The 17,270-nt window shown below is 41.8% G+C and overlaps 2 protein-coding genes across 7 annotated transcripts in view; one reads left to right on the top strand and one right to left on the bottom strand.

Annotated features, from left to right (window-relative positions):
* Positions 1 to 16,705, top strand: part of prr33 (proline rich 33) — a 65,247-nt gene extending 48,542 nt beyond the window's left edge. Inside the window, exon 3 of one of the 2 annotated variants that reach the window (XR_015080979.1) lies at positions 14,927 to 16,705. Coding sequence is in view for 1 of the 2 variants with exons in the window: in XM_086007801.1 (XP_085863927.1) it covers positions 9,019 to 11,208 (2,190 nt within the window). In the remaining variant the exon portion in view is untranslated. Of the gene's footprint in view, positions 1 to 9,018; positions 11,433 to 14,926 lie in introns of those variants that run through there. The other variant, XM_086007801.1, reaches the window with a different exon arrangement.
* Positions 1,923 to 17,270, bottom strand: part of lsp1a (lymphocyte specific protein 1 a) — a 408,262-nt gene continuing 392,914 nt past the window's right edge. For all 5 annotated transcript variants that reach the window (XM_086007804.1, XM_086007805.1, XM_086007802.1 and 2 more), the window contains one exon: positions 1,923 to 6,475. In XM_086007804.1, the coding sequence (XP_085863930.1) occupies positions 6,444 to 6,475 (32 nt within the window). In that variant the 3' untranslated portion in view covers positions 1,923 to 6,443. The remainder of the gene's footprint in view (positions 6,476 to 17,270) is intronic.

Here is a 17,270-nt window from a genome sequence, read left to right on the forward strand (position 1 = left end):
TGTGCTGCAAGCTACAGTGTGAAATGGCAATGGCACTTCAGTCCGTCCTTGTGTTAATGCCCGTTTGTTAGCTTTCTCTGTTTTATTGCGTAGTATGATATTCTTCGTTCTTGTGTTGTGTATGAAATCCTAAAGAACAGAAGGGCCCAGATTCAATCCCAATTCCATGCTGAATTAACTGTTGACCTCCGAGTTCTTGCACTAGGAATTGGGGAAAAAAGTACCCAGATTCCCTACTCTTGATTGCTATCGAATGCCCCCAGCTGGAAAGTCTGCATGTTTAGATCAGCTGAAGACGGAATCAGACTCGGCCATAATGTTTCCCACAGTCAAATTGTTTGTTGAAACTCATTTTCCAGGCTCACAGATGAAGACTGAATACTTGGGTAAGATGCAGAAGGGCTGCCAGCATTCAGAGCAGCATGCTCAGTCAGAGCATGAAGAGGAGGAAATAAAAAGAGAATTAAAAAAAAACAAAGGCTGATAAGGAGGAACTTACAGGGTTAGGGACTAAAAGCAACAGTGTGGGACTAAGCAATGACTGCTCTTTCAAAGAGCCAGCACAGGCACGACGGGCCGAATAGCCTCCCTCTGTGCTGCAAGTTTCTATAACTCTATTCTATAATCAGCAATAGAGGCTGCCGCCTGAGACAGCTCTTCTGAGTTTTTTTGATGGGAATCACAGTGGCAAATGTGCAAGTCCACGAATGAACTAGCACAGGAGATTATTTTATTTTTTTACTTCTCTGTAGCAATGCCAAGGTGTCGTGTTTGCTGTACAGAACATACTGGAACAGCGAGTCTGTAAGCTGTCACTCAAATATCACAAGTCAAACAGATTATCGTACAGTTGGGATATCAAAAATATTTTCCAAACCAGTTTAGACCAGACAAGCCTCCAGACTGACCAATGTGAATGCACAGTTAATCATCCATTTGCTTTTGAACATCTTTGAGAAAGTTGCCAGGATAGAGTCTAAGCTCCCTATTACAGTGATGCCTCTTATTACACAAGAATATAAGAACTAGGAGCTGGAGTAGGCCATTAGGCCTTTTGAGCCTGCTCCACCATTCAACAAGATCATGGCTGATCTTCTACCTCAACTCCACCTTCCTGCACTATCCCCATATCCCTTAATTCCCTTTGTTCCCAAATATTTATCGTCCTCTGTCCTGAATAAACTCAATGACTCAGCATCCACAGCACTCTGGGGTAGAGAATTCCAAAGATCCACATCCCTTTGAGTGAAGAAATTTCTCCTCATCTCAGTCCTAAATGGCCGACCTTTTATTCTGAGACTGTGACCCCATGTTCTAGATTCCCCTGCCAGGGGAAACATTTTCCCAGCATTAACCCTGTTAAGCCCCTTAAGAATTTTATATGTTTCAATTAGATCTCCTCTCATCCCAGGAACCAATCAAGTGAACCTTTGTTGCACTCCCTCTGAGGCGAGTATGTCTTTCCTTGGGTAAGGAGACCAGAACTGTACACAGTTCGCCAGGTGTGGCCTCACCAATGCCCTGTATAATTGTAGTAAGACTTCTTTACTCTTGTACTCCAATCCCTTTGTAACAAAAGCTAACTTACCATTTGCTTTCCAAATTGCTTGCTGTACCTGCATGCTAACTTTCTGTGATTCATGTACAAGGACACCCAGGTCCCTCTGAGTGCAAACATTTCCCAGTCTCTCACCATTCAAAAAATATTCTGCTTTTTTGTTTTTCCTACCAAAGTGGATAACTTCACACTTCCCCACATTGTATTCCATTTGCCATGTTCTTGCCCACCTACTACTTATTCACTAAATACTAAGTAGGTGCTACTGGGCCAGGGGGGTGGGGAGAGCCTGTAATTAAAGTTTCTAGCAAGAATGCAGGGTGAGACAGTTTGATTGTAAATGAGAGAGCAGGACTGCATCGCATTAGGTCAAACATTACTTTTAATAAAAACTGTCAATAGCTATCGTAAATCCAATTTCTTTTTTCAAACAGACATCTTATTTTTGTGCACAACCATAGTAAACAATAAAACAAGCTCAGTTTCATGTTAAACAGAATACTGCATTGCAATTAAATGTTAAAGCTGCAAGTCTCCAGAATGTTTTTTTAAGCAATGCTCTCTCCTCCTTACTGAGGGCGCTGATACCGGCTGGAGTATGATTGCATGGCTGCCGGGCATCTTGGAGCACTTCTTCATGTGTAACTAGACAGTGAGCGCTAGCAATCTACTTAACAGCAGTGGGCAGCATAACCAGATATGATCTTGTCACACACATGCCTATTTTTCCAAAGGGTCACTGGATAGCCATCAGGAGCAGGAGCAGGAACTCTGGTTGATTTTCTCTACTCTAACCCATGGTGCTGAAGACAATTGCAATACCCCCACTTCCACCCTAGCTGAAATCAATGAATTTGGCGTGAATCAAATCCGAGACCTTTTAGCTCGAGCACATACAGTCCCTATACACTGAGTCATTGGGACAGCTTCAGAATTTTCTCTATTTCTTTCTAATGCACTCTCCAAAATATCAACAACTTTGTGGTGGGGGTGGGAGTGGGGGTGGAGGGGCGGTGTGGCAGGAGTGAAGAAAGTCAAACTCTAACTCCAGTTGCTGGGCTAAGGAGGAAGGCCTGTTGGCATCATTTAGGTTCAGAGATGTTAGTCTGTCCTATGGGTATTGCTAAGATCACAGAATCCAATCCCATAGCAGCCTTTGATCCTCACAACACTCATACATCTGACATGGCTCTAAATATAGGAAACACAGGCTATTCCGTATTACCATATCTTGTGTAATTAGATTTGGGGCAGAATATTTTTCTTTTCAGTTCAAATTATATATAAGAAATAATTTGGTATTAAAAGTACAATTTGGGGTCTTGCAACTTTTCAGAAATCAGATTCAAGCCTTTCTCAGCCGAAGAACACAAGTTACTATGAATTGTTCCTGTCCGTGTGGGATGTGTAATGGATGTTAATGTCCATGGGATATCTAAAGCCTAAGTAATACTTCAACGAGGAGTAAATGGTTTTCATTGTGTCTGTTTTTTCAGCGGAAAAAGGGGGGGAAAGGGGCCAATTTTGGGGCGCAACGTTCCTAGCCTGATCTGCGCCTGCATTACGAGCGCCGCCATGTTGGTAAAGGCGGCTTTCCGGGCATCCGTGGCAGCTGCCTGAAACGGGCGTTAGACCCCTTCAATATGTTAATGAGGGGCTTAATGCCCGTTTAAGGATCATTCCCAGAAATTCGTCAGGACTGAGCAGAGTAGGCACTGGGCCTGCTCCACTCAGTTTCTTGAATTCTAATGCCTAACCAACGCTCCTTAAAGGGACCCTTGGAGGCTGCCATCAAAAATGTAAGTAGGTTTTTTAAAAACTTACCATAATGTGGAGCTGGTGGGAGCAGAATCGTTACTTGCGGCTCCACAGCACGACTGCGGTCCATTGCCAGCCCGCAGTAACACCTCCTTCCATTCTCCTTCCACCTCTAAGACTTACTTGAGGGTCACTGTCAGTGAGGCATCCAGCCCAAATTGGCCCAGTAGTGACCAGTGAGCTGCCTCTGGAGGTGAGACAGGTGGCAGTAGCTCATCGCAATTATTTAGATGAGGCCCGAGGTCCAATTTCAGGCAGGTCTCCGGCCTCTTTCAATTGACCTAGCCTCAACAGTTTTTTGAAGGAGAGCGTTCAACATTTTCACTACCCTTTGTGTGAAGAAGTGCCTCCTGACATCACCCCTGAATGGCCTAGCTCTAATTTTAAGGTTATGCCCCTTGTTCTGGACTCCCCACCAGAGGCAATAGTTTCCTCTCTATCTACGCTATCAAATCCTTTAGTCATCTTAAACACCTCAATTAGATCACCCCTAAATCTTCTATACCCAAGGAATACAAGCCTAGTCTATGCAACCTGTCCTCATAATTTAACCCTTTTAGCCCAGGTATAATTCCAGTGAATCTGCACTGCACCCCCTCTAAGGCCAATATATCCATCCTGAGGTGCGGTGCCCAGAACTGAACTCTCACCCCTTTGTATTCCAGCCCCTTTGAGATAAAGGCCAACATTAGCCTTTTAAATTATGTTTTGTACCTGCCCACTAGCTTTTAGCGATTTCTGTACATGGATCCCTAAATCTCTTTGATCCTCCACAGTTTCTAACTTTTTACCATTTAGAAAATACTCTGATCTATCTTTCTTAGGTCCAAAGTGGATGACCTCACACTTGCCCACATTCAACATCATCTACCACAGTTTTACACACTCACTTAATCTATCTATGTCCCTTTGCAACTTCCTGCTCCCATTTACATTACTTACTGTGCCACCCAACAGCCCTGTCAGCAAACTTGGATATACAGCTCTCTGTTCCTTCATCTAAGTCATTGATAAGTTGGCAGTTGTTTAAAGTGACATGGAATGGCAGGCTTGACTTGTACTACTAACTCTGAATTGCTCAGTGACATTGGAATGGCATTTTAAAGGCTTCCCGGCAACTCATAGGATGAACCGGCCTAAAACTGATTGAATTATGAGGAAAGACTGGAGATTCAGCCTGGAAAAGAGGTAACTAAGAGGAGACTTTAAAGAGTTTTATATGTTAATACATGGTCCTGAAAAGTTAAATCTGGAGCAATAGTTCAAGTTAAACAGTAATGGTAGGACAACATAGTAGAGATTCAAATTAGTGAAAGACAAATTTAAGACTAATATCAGGAGGTTCTTCACAAAAAGAGTAATCAACACATGGAATAGATTTCCAGATACAGTGGTAAAGGGAAAAACACTGGAGTCATGTAAAAGACACCTTGATTCTATCATGGCGGAAACTTGGTTCTTTCTATATGGAAGAGCTGAATGGTCTTCTTCATCCGTACAAGATGATCTGCTATTCAACTTAGGCAATTTCACCCTAAATTACACAATAAAGTATACATTGATGCAAAGCTAACACCATTCACCATCAATGAAAACTGTGGTATAACTGAGTTATAATTGGTGCAGTATGCTATTTATTGAAACCCAGCTCATATTTACAAATGGACATTGAAACAATAGTGATTCTGAACTGAGAGAAGACATCTGGTTAATTAATATCATATGATCAAAACTGTGAATAGAACCTGGTAAATGGTATATGAATTTACAATCATTTTGCTTTTTGCGTGTTCTTTATATGTACATATCGCTCCATTGTAATGGTATGGCAATGTTCTAGATGCCAGCTCCCATATCACAACATATTCCCGCATTTTCCAAATTGGACCAAATCCTTTCATCAACTAGGGAACTCTCTGGATCCTCTGGGTTGATGACAGGCACACTAGTGAACCATTTCTATCCTGATGCTCTCAGAATTGTGTCAGGTGCTGATCGTTCGAGTGATCTGAATATTGCTTTAGTCAATTAGCGAGAATTGTTTTATTTTTCATTTTGCTCAGATCCAAGTTCAATTACTCCCATTTCATTCAGGAAACTACACACAAGTGTAAACAGAAATATAGGTCTTCGGGAGCACAATTTGTTCAAAGCTAAATCTAATTTATGCAGGTGAGAAAGGGTTAAAGGATAGCGTATTCCAATTATCTAACGAATATGCGAATTGAAGAATCCTCTGGTTCATTGAACTGGCTTTAAAATATTTATTGTTCGAGGAAGTTTTGTAAGCAGCGCAGAGGATTGAAGGAAAGGAGTGCCCTTTATGGACATTCTGATGCCGGTAAGCCAGTCATCCTAGACAAATCGTGTCGACGCAAAGTATGTAACCTAACTTGGGTGAGTGTGAAGTTATTCAACATGCACTTAGGCAAGAAGGTTAGATGGAGGTAAGACCACCTCCAAGGAGGTATTCCAATGCTGCTGAAGCCTTGCATCCACTGCATTATAACAGCAGCTCATGTGAAGCCAGGTTTAAAAAGTTCCCGTTGCATAGACATTTTTAAAGCTTAATTGAATGTTAGAAAAGAGTTAACTGCTTAGTGGGCTCTCTCACAACATTAAAGTTTAGCTGGTGAGTGGAGCATTGTGTGTGGGTGTGCGCGTTTGCAGTGTTCTATTGTCCCAGGCCAGAGATTGATGTGTTAATTGGGTTTGCTTACCCCCATCTTACAATCAAGAGGTACTGATCTGAGGCTGGTACTGGTAGAAAAACCAATGCTCTTGGTTTCTCAAAATGGGGAGCCTTGACTGTAATGAGCTGGAATAAGATGGGGGCTATTGAACCAGGGTTACTCTGTCCTCATGTTTGACACGTGTCTCTGTACAACCTTTCAGAGAATCGTTTCTATTCTTCAAATACATATACTGTGGCTAAACTACTGCAGTATCAGAGGGAAAGACATATCAGTGATGATATAAGCGACAATAACTGGTTTATAGGTAAACAAAAATTAATATAAAATTAATAAGCTCAACAGCTCTTGGTCCACATGTTGGCTCCAGTTCTTCAATATTCTTTATCATAATGTTCAACTTCAGCTAAGAGATAAAGAGAAAGAAAGGGAAATTAATATATATTATATATATTTTAAGTTATGTTTTTGGTTGATTTTTTCTACTTATTAAGGTGAATGATATTTGTGCTAGGTGATGAACATTTTTTTGTTTTGGACACCCAAAGTCAGCATAAGCACTTCTAAGTCAATGTTCCAGCCTCCAATGTTTTCCTCAACTAACACGACTCAGAACAAATTAACTGGTCAATCATCTCATTGATGTTTATGAAAAAAATGGCAGCCAATTTTGGCTGCATAACAACAGTTGTTGCACCTCAAAGGAATGAATTGTATATGAGGTGTATTTGAGATGTGATGAGGTGTGATATAAGTGCTTTCTTTCTTTGTTGTTAACCAAGAACTGTGGCCTTCTGTATGGTGGACTGTTTGAGCAATTTTACATAAAATACTGATGCTGAATACAGCACGGAAGGAGGTCATTCGGCCATCGTGTCTGTGCCGGCTCTTTGAAAGAGCTATCCAGTTAATCCCATTCCCCTGCTCTTTCCCCGTAGCCCTGCAAAGTTTTCCCTTTCAAGTAAATACCCAATTCACTTTTGAAAGTTACTATTGAATCTACTTCCACCACCCTTTCAGGCAGTGCGTTTCAGATCATCATAACTCACTATGTTAAGAAAAGTCTCCTCATCTACCCTCTGGTTCTTTTGCCCATTATCTTAAATCTGTGTCCTTTGGTTACTGACTCTCCTGCCAGTGGAAACAGTTTCTCCTTACTTACTCTGTCAAAACCCCTCATAATTTTGAACACTTCAATTAAATCTTAACCATCTCTGCTCTAAGGAGAAAAATCCCATCTTCTCTAGTTTTGCCATATAATTGAAGTTCTTCATCCCTGCTATCATTATGGTAAATCTCCTCTGCACCTTCTCCAAGGCCTTGACATCCTTCCTAAAGTGTGGTGTCCAGAATTGGACACAATATTCCAGCTGAGGCCTAACCAGAGGTTTATAAATGTTTAGCAAATACTTTCTTCCTTGAACAATAAACCAATCCAATAAGGTCAATGGGCTAATGTTACTCTTTCTTATTGTTCAATATGATCCTACTATTCGAGACCTGTTGATGACTTTACCTCATCAACACTTATAGTATACATTTCTTTCCCATTTGGGATCAGTACCCATACTTAATAAATGGGAATGCCTAGACATGGGGAACGCTCACCACAGAATTCCCATTAAGAAGCATTTGACAGCACCAATGATAGGTAAGCAACTGCAGCTTCTAGCTATTGAAGTTAGTTGCATTGCATGTTGCTGACTTGTAGTCTGTGCTGTTTTTCTGGGGAGCATGGTGTCTGATTATGGTTGAACTCTGACGAGAAGGGGGGAGGGAGTAAGAATGGCTGACGCTGCATGCTGTTCAGGACTAACCCTCTAAATTATTATGAGGCACTCGTCTTAAGGTTAGAAGCAATGATCCTTCCTGCTCACAGCTCGCCTTACACACACCGCCTGTGGAGCAAATTAACTCAACAGGCAGTTGTCATGCTCTAAAATCTGGCTCGGCAATCGTCAACCACCACACACTGCAACCAGAAGGACTCCAGTTTGAGTTAAGCAGCTACCTCATTTCAAGCCCCTTCTCCTTCAGGAGGTATTTACTGTATTCATGCTTAAGTTTGCCTCATGTTCCTTCATACACAGATTGAGAGCTATTTTAACTAAAAGTGCCGACCTCTTAAAGGATATAGTATTTTCCAATTTAAAAAGCATGCAGCCCCCACCACCTAGTACCAGCACTTTCCTTCACCTAACATTTTCTTCTCCAGCCCAGAAGGTAGAGTATTGTGAGACATGAATTATCAATGCTGCTGGAAAATGTGGCCAATAACAACCACAGAAGTGGAATTATGGAAGTTTACAGTACAGAATGGGTCATTCAGCGCATTGCGTCTTGGCTGGCTCTTTAAAGAACAATCCAAAACTAATCCCACTGCCTTGCTCTTTCCTCATAGTGCTGTATCTTTCTCAATAGTCTAATAATGAGATATGTCCTTTACTAGCCAACAGAGCAGGGTAATCGAGATGAGGACTATTCCACGAATATAGTTAATTACACGCCATGATCAGTCAGTGTTAGACATAAGTCATTTGGGGGAATATATCAGTTCCACCCCTTTGTCCTCCCTGACACAATGCCTCCAGTATATCGTTCTACCTTATGACTTGGCTGAGAATGGACAGATTCATAACTTACCCATGAGATTGGTGGATCTGAATGACAGATAGGATTTAGCACTTGAATTTGTACCCTTTCATGTTGAAAGGCAGGTATAGATCGCCTGCAGTAACTAAACTCAGAAACATAGGGACAGAAGTAAGCCATTCAACCCCTTGAGCCTATTCTGCCATTCAATTAGATCCTGGCTGATCAGAGAGGATCTATCCTGAGATCACTCTCTTTTTCTAATTGAACTGAATTGACAGTGCTTAATGTCAACCAGTTTGCTTAGAAAAATAAAATCACCAATGGAATTGAATTTTTCATTTCATTTCGTTTCAGGGTATTAAAATGCTAATGGCTGTAACAACTCTACCAGCTACCCGCCACTGTGCATCGCCTCGCCCAAAGCCGCCACCACCTCTGGCACCAAAGCCCAACAAGAACAATGTCAAGTTACAAAAAATCTTGAAGAGGGTTGCGAAACAGCAGGCTGCACAAACATCTTTACAGCCTGCAGATGCATCAGATAAGTCCCACCCTCACTCAGCTAAGCCGTTCCGCTCTAGTCTGTCTCCTGTTAGTGAAGCTGGTCCTGATCTAGAACACCGTGAACACCGTTCTCGATCTTCACGACCTGCTCGATCCCTCCAATCTCCTAAACTAGCAGAATCACCTTTGCCACCTTACAGACAAGGCCCTGCAATAGTAGCCCGAACAGATGTCGCAAGTCCGTATCCTGCACGTAAATCGTTTTACATGGGCAAAATAGAGATGCTCCCTAAAATAGAAATAAGTGCCCCACAGTCACCAGCTGAACATCAAAACCAAGCATTCAGACAACTGCCGTGGCCTACGGTTCCTGTAAAGACATTCTCCATTCCAAGTATTCAACCAGTTATCAAAACACCAGAATTGCTAAAGCTCACAATACCACCATGGTTTTCTCCAAGTTTGTATACACAAAGATCTGAAGGCCCCACAGCAAAGTTTTCCACAGTTGAATCGATTATACTTAAAGCTCCTGTTCCTGAAGCTCATATTACTAACTTTTTTGATGCCAACGGCCCCAGTATTGCTGTGACTAGTCCTGCAGTTCCTGTGTTTGAAACTTATAGAGTAAAGACTCCCACCAATGAAGCTCATCAGGAAAAATTTCCTAACATGGCAGCTCCAAGAGCAAAGACCCCTACATTTGAAGTTCTGAGAGCAAAGACTCCTACCTACGAAGCTCCGAGAGCAAAGACTCCCACCTACGAAGCTCCGAGAGCAAAGACCCCTACATTTGAAGCTCCAAGAGCAAGGACTCCCACCTACGAAGCTCCGAGAGCAAAGACTCCCGCCTATGAAGCTCCGAGAGCAAAGACTCCCACCTACGAAGCTCCGAGAGCAAAGACTCCCACCTACGAAGCTCCGAGAGCAAAGACTCCCACCTACGAAGTTCCGAGAGCAAAGACTCCCACCTACGAAGCTCCGAGAGCAAAGACTCCCACCTACGAAGCTCCGAGAGCAAAGACTCCCACCTACGAAGCTCCGAGAGCAAAGACCCCTACATTCGAAGCTCCGAGAGCAAAGAGTCCCACCTACGAAGCTCCGAGAGCAAAGACTCCCACCTACGAAGCGCCGAGAGCAAAGACCCCTACATTCGAAGCTCCGAGAGCAAAGACTCCCACCTTCGAAGCTCCGAGAGCAAAGACCCCTACATTCGAAGCTCCGCGAGCAAAGACTCCCACCTTCGAAGCTCCGAGAGCAAAGACCCCTACATTCGAAGCTCCAAGAGCAAAGACTCTTAGTAATGAGGTGCCTCAAGAAACCCTGATCAAAAAGATTTCCAATATCTTAACTATGCAAAATGATGCTCATACAGTTGGCATTAATACAGTTAAAACAGAAATCCATCAACATACGGAGATGACCACCATACAGAAAAACAAAGCAGAAACTGAACCCAGGCCACCTGACTCTGTTGCTGAAACAACTAACCAAGAAGGGGCCAAGTCATTTCCTAAAGCAGAACCTCAGCTGAAGTCTCTAGAGAGAACTAAACCTCCTAGAAGCAAGGTAAGTGGTTGGACTCGTCTCAAGAAACACATGGTAGTGGAAGAAGAGCCACCGAAGTTCCCAGAGCCAGAACCAGAGCGGCCACAGTCAGAATCACAAGAACAGAATCAAGACAAGACAGAGGATGGGAAACAAGAGTCTCAAAAGGCAAAAGGATCGCGAGCTAATAAGATGTGGGATGCTATGCTATTTCAAATGTTTGCTGGTAAAGAGTGCTCAGCAGAGGAAAGCGAACAGGATCCCGGTCTAGACAAATCCAAACAAACGCAATGGATAACTCCAGTGTTCATTAGCCGCCTGCCTCTTCTGCTCTTTAGACCTCGATTTGATGCTAGGAAGTTAAAAGAAGCAGCTGAAAGGCCCTTGAAGAAGATTAGTAATACACTGATTGAATCAGGGTTGCATCGCAAAGCTATTGATGATGAAGAACTTAAGGACTTCAATCGGACTGCAAAAGGGTGGCAAACATAACAAAAAGAAATAAGCTAAACATACAAACTAGCAAAACAAAGTAATCAACTGACATCCAGTGGTATAGGCCAATTGCCTTTGCACTGTTGGAGGAAAAAGAATCACACATATACAGAGTAGCATCTATGCTGCCAATATTGAATACTGAATAGTTTTTTAATAAGTTAAATTCTTATACACATAATAAAGTGTTACTGAATGTAATAAAATGTAATTTCAACCAGGTTCTGTTTTTGTGCACTATGTTTACCTTGCTATAATCTATTAGAAAGTATATTGCGCATTAGTGGTTCGATTGTGGTGTGTGAATGTATTCTGACCACCTGAAAGAAGATTGATTGGAAAAAGATGTTGATTGGCACATGCGAGGTAAGCAATGGCATGAAGAGTCGAAGATGACATGGAGATGGACAGTAAAAGCAAGACATTAGTGTGATGAACATTGGTTGGCATAAGAGGCTTTTGCCAAGAATGACAAGCATTGGAGAGCATGTTCTGCATCATGTAGCAGACAGCACAGGGGCCTTTCCGTCCAGCATTAGTACTTCTAACCCCAGCAATTTGGGATTCTTTAAAAAACACCCCCCTTTACAACTTTGAATTCCTTTTTATGTAATTTTCTTCATCTCCAATCAAGTAAATATTGGCACAGAACGTTCACAGTTCAATACCAATTATATCCCATGGTTCCTCCAGGAAGTGGACCACATATGACTAAAGATAGATTGTAATTATGCCAGATTTCGGTTAGATTTTGCGGTGTGAAACTGTTCTATGAGAGGTTGGTCAAGAATGACTATATTGGAGGTCCTTATACACTGATGGCTTCATACCATGCCACATGACCCTGTATCATATGAGCAATGCAACATAAATATATTGAAAATAAATAGCTAATGCCTATCCATATATTTGAGGGCTGAGACAGTTGGAAAATGACAGATTTTCTGACTTTGCACAAGGTGGCACCATCAAGCACTGCCAGGTCAGGGATAACAGGTCAGATGTAACAGACAGCACTTCCTGCATAATTCTCATTGTGTGAAAATCCTCAGCACATGGAACCTCTTACTGCCTCATTCCTTTTCCTTTAACTGTTCTTATGGGGCATAATTTTAACTTTTGGTGACATTGTAAAATGGGCGGTATCGGATCAGCCACCCATTATATACCTCTCCTGATTTTCCTTTCTATTGAAGTCTATGGCAACGAAAATCGGGAGAGATGTATAATGGAGGGCCAATCCAATATTACCCATTTTACACTAGCTCCAAAAGATAAAATGGTGTCTGAATTTGCCAGATTGGCACCAATAGGAACAGGAGTAAGCCATTTAGCCCCTTGAGGCTGTTCAAATTTAAGAAGACAAAGTCAGAACTATGAGGGAGAAATGTATTTGCAGCCTTTCGGGCAAAGTAGTGGCAGACAGCGTAGTTGGTCAGTATGGGGATTGAACCTGGGACCTTGGCATTATAGTACCAATATCAGGACTTTTTTAGCACAGGGAAGAGACTAAAGACAGAAATGGCTGGAAATATACAACAGGCCTGTCAGCATCTGAAAAATGGATTAATATTTTGGTTGGAGTATTTTCATCAGGAGGTGCCAGAGGACTGGAGGACAGCTAACGTAGTACCATTATTCAAGAAGGGTAGTAGGGATAAACCAGGGAATTACAGGCCAGTGAACCTAACATCAGTGGTAGGGAAATTATTGGAAAAAATTCTGAGGGACAGAATTAGTCTCCACTTGGCGAGGCAAGGATTAATCAAGGATAGTCAGCATGGCTTTGTCAGGGGGAGATCATGTCTAACCAATTTGATTGAATTTTTCAAGGGGGTGACTAGGTGTGTGGATGAGGGTAGTGCAGTTGATGTAGTCTACATGGACTTCAGTAAGGCTTTTGACAAAGTCCCGCATGGGAGACTGGTCAAGAAGGTAAGAGCCCATGGGATCCAGGGCAATTTGGCACATTGGATCCAAAATTGGCTTAGTGGCAGGAGGCAGAGGGTGATGGTCGAAGGTTGTTTTTGTGACTGGAAGCCTGTGTCCAGTGGTGTACTGCAGGGATCGGTGCTGGGTCCCTTGCTGTTTGTAGTGTACATTCTTGATTTAGATATGAATGTAGGAGATATGATCAGTAAGTTCACAGATGACACGAAAATTGGTGGAGTGGTAAATAGCGAGGAGGGAAGCCTCAGGCTACAAGACGATATAGACTGGTTGGTCAGATGGGCAGAACAGTGGAAAATGGAATTTAACCCTGAAAAGTGTGAGGTGATGCATTTTGGGAGGACTAACAAGGCAAAGGAATAAACAATGAATGGTAGGCCCCTAGGAAGGACAGAGGATCAGAGGGACCTTGGTGTGCATGTACATAGATCCTTGAAGGCAGCAGGACAGGTAGATAAGGTGATTAAAAGGCATATGGGATACTTGCCTTCATTAGCTGAGGCATAGAATATAAGAGCAGGGAGGTTATGATGGAGCTGTACAAAACACTAGTTAGGCCACAGCTGGAATACTGTGTGCAGTTCTGGTTGCCACACTATAGGAAGGATGTGATTACATTGGAGGGGGTGCAGAGGAGATTCACCAGGATGTTACCTGGGCTGGAGCGCTTCAGCTATGAAGAGAGACTGAACAGGCTGGGGTTGTTTTCCTTAGAGCATAGCAGGCAGAGGAGGGACCTGATTGAGGTGCACAAAATTATGAAGGGCATAGATAGGGTAGATAGAAAGGAACTTTTCCCCTTAGTAGAGGGGTCAATAACCAGGGGGCATAGTTTCAAGGTAAGGGGCAGGAGGTTTAGAGGGAATTTGAGGAAAAACCTTTTCACCCAGTGGGTGGTTGGAATCTGGAACTCACTGCCTGAAAGGGTGGTAGAGGCAGGAACCCTCACAACATTCAAGAAGCATTTAGATGAGCACTTGAAATGCCATAGCATACAAGGCTACGGACCAAGTGCTGGAAAATGGGATTAGAATAAATAGGGCTTGATGGCCGGTGCAGACACGATGGGCCGAAGGGCCTTTTTCTGTGTTATATAACTCTATGACTCTATCTATGACTAACTAAGAAAGAACTATTTGTTCTGATGAAAGGTCTCCAATCAAAACATTAAGCTATCTTTTTTTTGTTCAATGACTGGCCTGTTGTTTATTTTTAACATTTCCTCTTTTTCCCCCCCAAGATTCCCAGTACTCAGTTTTTCCTCTTATCTCCCATGTGAAATCTATCACATTGATAAGTGAGTGACTGCACTGACAGAAGCCAATGGAAGCAGCCTGTATTTTTTCTATTTTTTGAGTTATGCATTTGCATTCGGCCCATTTAATGGAACTAGTAACTAACACTGGGTAATAATTGCTGTGGTCACTATGTGTAGCAATGTCATAAACGCCTTTGTGAAGATTTCTACTGTTTGGTGTTTCTGACGAAATCATAAACATGTTCACTTATTTTTAAAAAGCAGAGGAGATCTTCACAAATGCATTTATAATATCCCTACACATAGCAAGCAGAGGAATTCTTAATCCAGTGTATTTTGATGGCCAGCAATATCACCCCAAATCCATCAATACTATAGACTTCCTTGGGGCAAACTCTAAACTGGTTGATGATTGGGTTTATTTTGAGAAGAGCGCCTTTCAAAACTATACTTTTTTTGTATCATCCCTCTCCATCAACTCAGTTCCACATCTTTTTTCCTTCTCAGGGTCACTTGGCCTCAGCATTTGCTTCAGCTCAGACAGCAGGAGAGGGACACAGTTAAGAAACAACTAGGATAATTGCTCTGTCAGGCCACTCCAAGAAGGGCAGTGTTAAAGAAGGAAACACTGCCCAACTCCACATTAATAATGTCTCTCGAGTATTGATGGAACAGTAAAAAGAGGGTGTTAAAGGATCCCAGACACCTTGAATGAAGATTGTTGTGCGACCATCAACATTACCCAAGAAGAAAATTATGTTTTTTCTTAAATACAAAATGAAGTGTGGGACTTAACGTGCAAGCCCTTTGGTTTATTTGTCATTTTTCAGGTTAGGTTTGCAGTGGAGTAAATGCTTACATTAGTTTGACTGTCACCTGCACATTTATCCATTTTCCTTTTACATGAACTTCAATATCAAATCTTTGCTTCCCTTCCCCCCCTTCCATGAGTGCTACTATGAGGTACAGCTAAAACTAGGTAACATCTCATAAAATAACATCGTGCTTTATATCACATGATAAAAGTTTTACTTTAGTTCCACCTGCTTTGGTCCAAAACACTCCTATGCTAACTCTTTCTTTTCTAGGACCTCAACACTGGAGCTTATTATTGCCCACAGTCTTCTCAGTCTATCCTTCCTCCTACAATCCTGAAGCTTTTAAAAGTCAAGCTTGATAATCACTGCTGCTGATTTACCTCATTTTCTTCTTTTCGATCTGGCATCTCAAATAGAAAAAAAGTGATCCTTGGACAAGAAGCATATCCTAGTTTAATTTATTTGTAAGGAACAAAATGAAAATATCAAGCATTGCCAGGTGAGGTATAATAGGTTAGAGGCAACAGACTGCATTCCCTACATAATCCCAAATGTGCGTTTAAATCCTCAGCACATGGCACCTCTTACTGACTCACTCCATTGGCTTTCTTTTCTTTAAACTGGGTTACCATCTCAAACATCATCTTGTGAAGGAATAAGCTGTATAACCTATTCAGAAAAATACACTATCTTATGAAAGAATTCTGGCCTTATTACATGACAAACTGGGTTTGGAAATTTAGAAACCTAACTATGAAATAGCTATGAAAGAATTCTGACTATTGAGATAAGACAGTTGTCGACTCTGAATAAATAACCTTATTGAAACAGAAGGTGCATGGCTCCGACAAGCTGACCTTTTGGGAACAAAACAATGGTTCATACTGGATTAAGGTGTTTTAATTTAAACTTCGTCAAGATGGTACACAAAATAAGGACCATCAGCCCTTGTAAAGATGACATAACATAAGCGACACCTGCCTTTCATACCGTTTTATATGGTCAACCCAGAACACCTGGAGATGAGACAAGATTCTGGAATATTACAAGCTAATGCGGCAGTAAAAATTGCAGAGGTCGGCAGAAAGATGAATAGGGATAATTAACTTGCATCAGCAGAAAACCTTAAAGGAAATACAACTGGAAAAGGGTATAAATATTGAAGTTACAAATGGGATATCAGACTCGCTTTAATCGGACAAAGCGATTCTCGGCTACAGAGGCAGCTCTGTGGTCTTCAACTCTTTGTACCTCGGGGATCAAAGGTATTTGATATTGATGGATATCCTGTATAGAAAACTTCAAGAACTGTAATACTACAGCGAAGTTAAGATTTAAAAGTAAGATTCTCTGTTAATAAGATTGTATTTTTTCTCTTTTTAGAACTGTTAATGTTGCTATTGGTTGATTCACCATCTGTAAATTGCATGTCGGTTCTTTAATAAATCTTTATATATTTTTTAAATTGTCTCACATCAGTCTTCTGTATCATTAACTCGCAAACTCAATCTCTGTACACTCTTTGGTGAAGAGTTACAGAATTCTGAAGGAGTTCTCCGGACCCTCATAATATCCGGGATGTTACAGTCTAGCTAAACTTATTAAAAGCGCTATCTGGAGGACGGTAACATTTTCGGGTTGTTCCTTTCCTTTAGGGAAGAGATAGTCCAGACCTTTAGACCCAGTTAAGCGTCTTTAGAATTTGGCTACCTCAAACTTCAGTTGAAAGTGAACATCTGAAAAATACGCCTGATCCGGGATAGCCCCAAAGGGGCTAGGACAAGTAAATATCCCTTCAATCTGAATGGCTGGTCCAACCTAGAAATGGTCAAAGCCTCATTGTAGAGGAACACTGTTAATGTCACTCATCCCACTGTACATTCCACTGAAACATTGTATCGTATTGGCTCATTGCCCCATTTCCTGAAAACAATCTGCTCCCATCCTGACACTCAGCCCACCTCTACCCATTCTGCTCTATAACCTTCCACTAGGAGATGTGAAACAATAGCCCTGACTTCCTCAGCATGGTA

This window comes from Somniosus microcephalus, chromosome 15 (genome assembly GCF_052327205.1).
Source record: "Somniosus microcephalus isolate GS21.2 chromosome 15, FLI_Smic_1.0, whole genome shotgun sequence".
In the NCBI taxonomy this organism is placed as follows: Eukaryota; Metazoa; Chordata; class Chondrichthyes; order Squaliformes; family Somniosidae; genus Somniosus; species Somniosus microcephalus.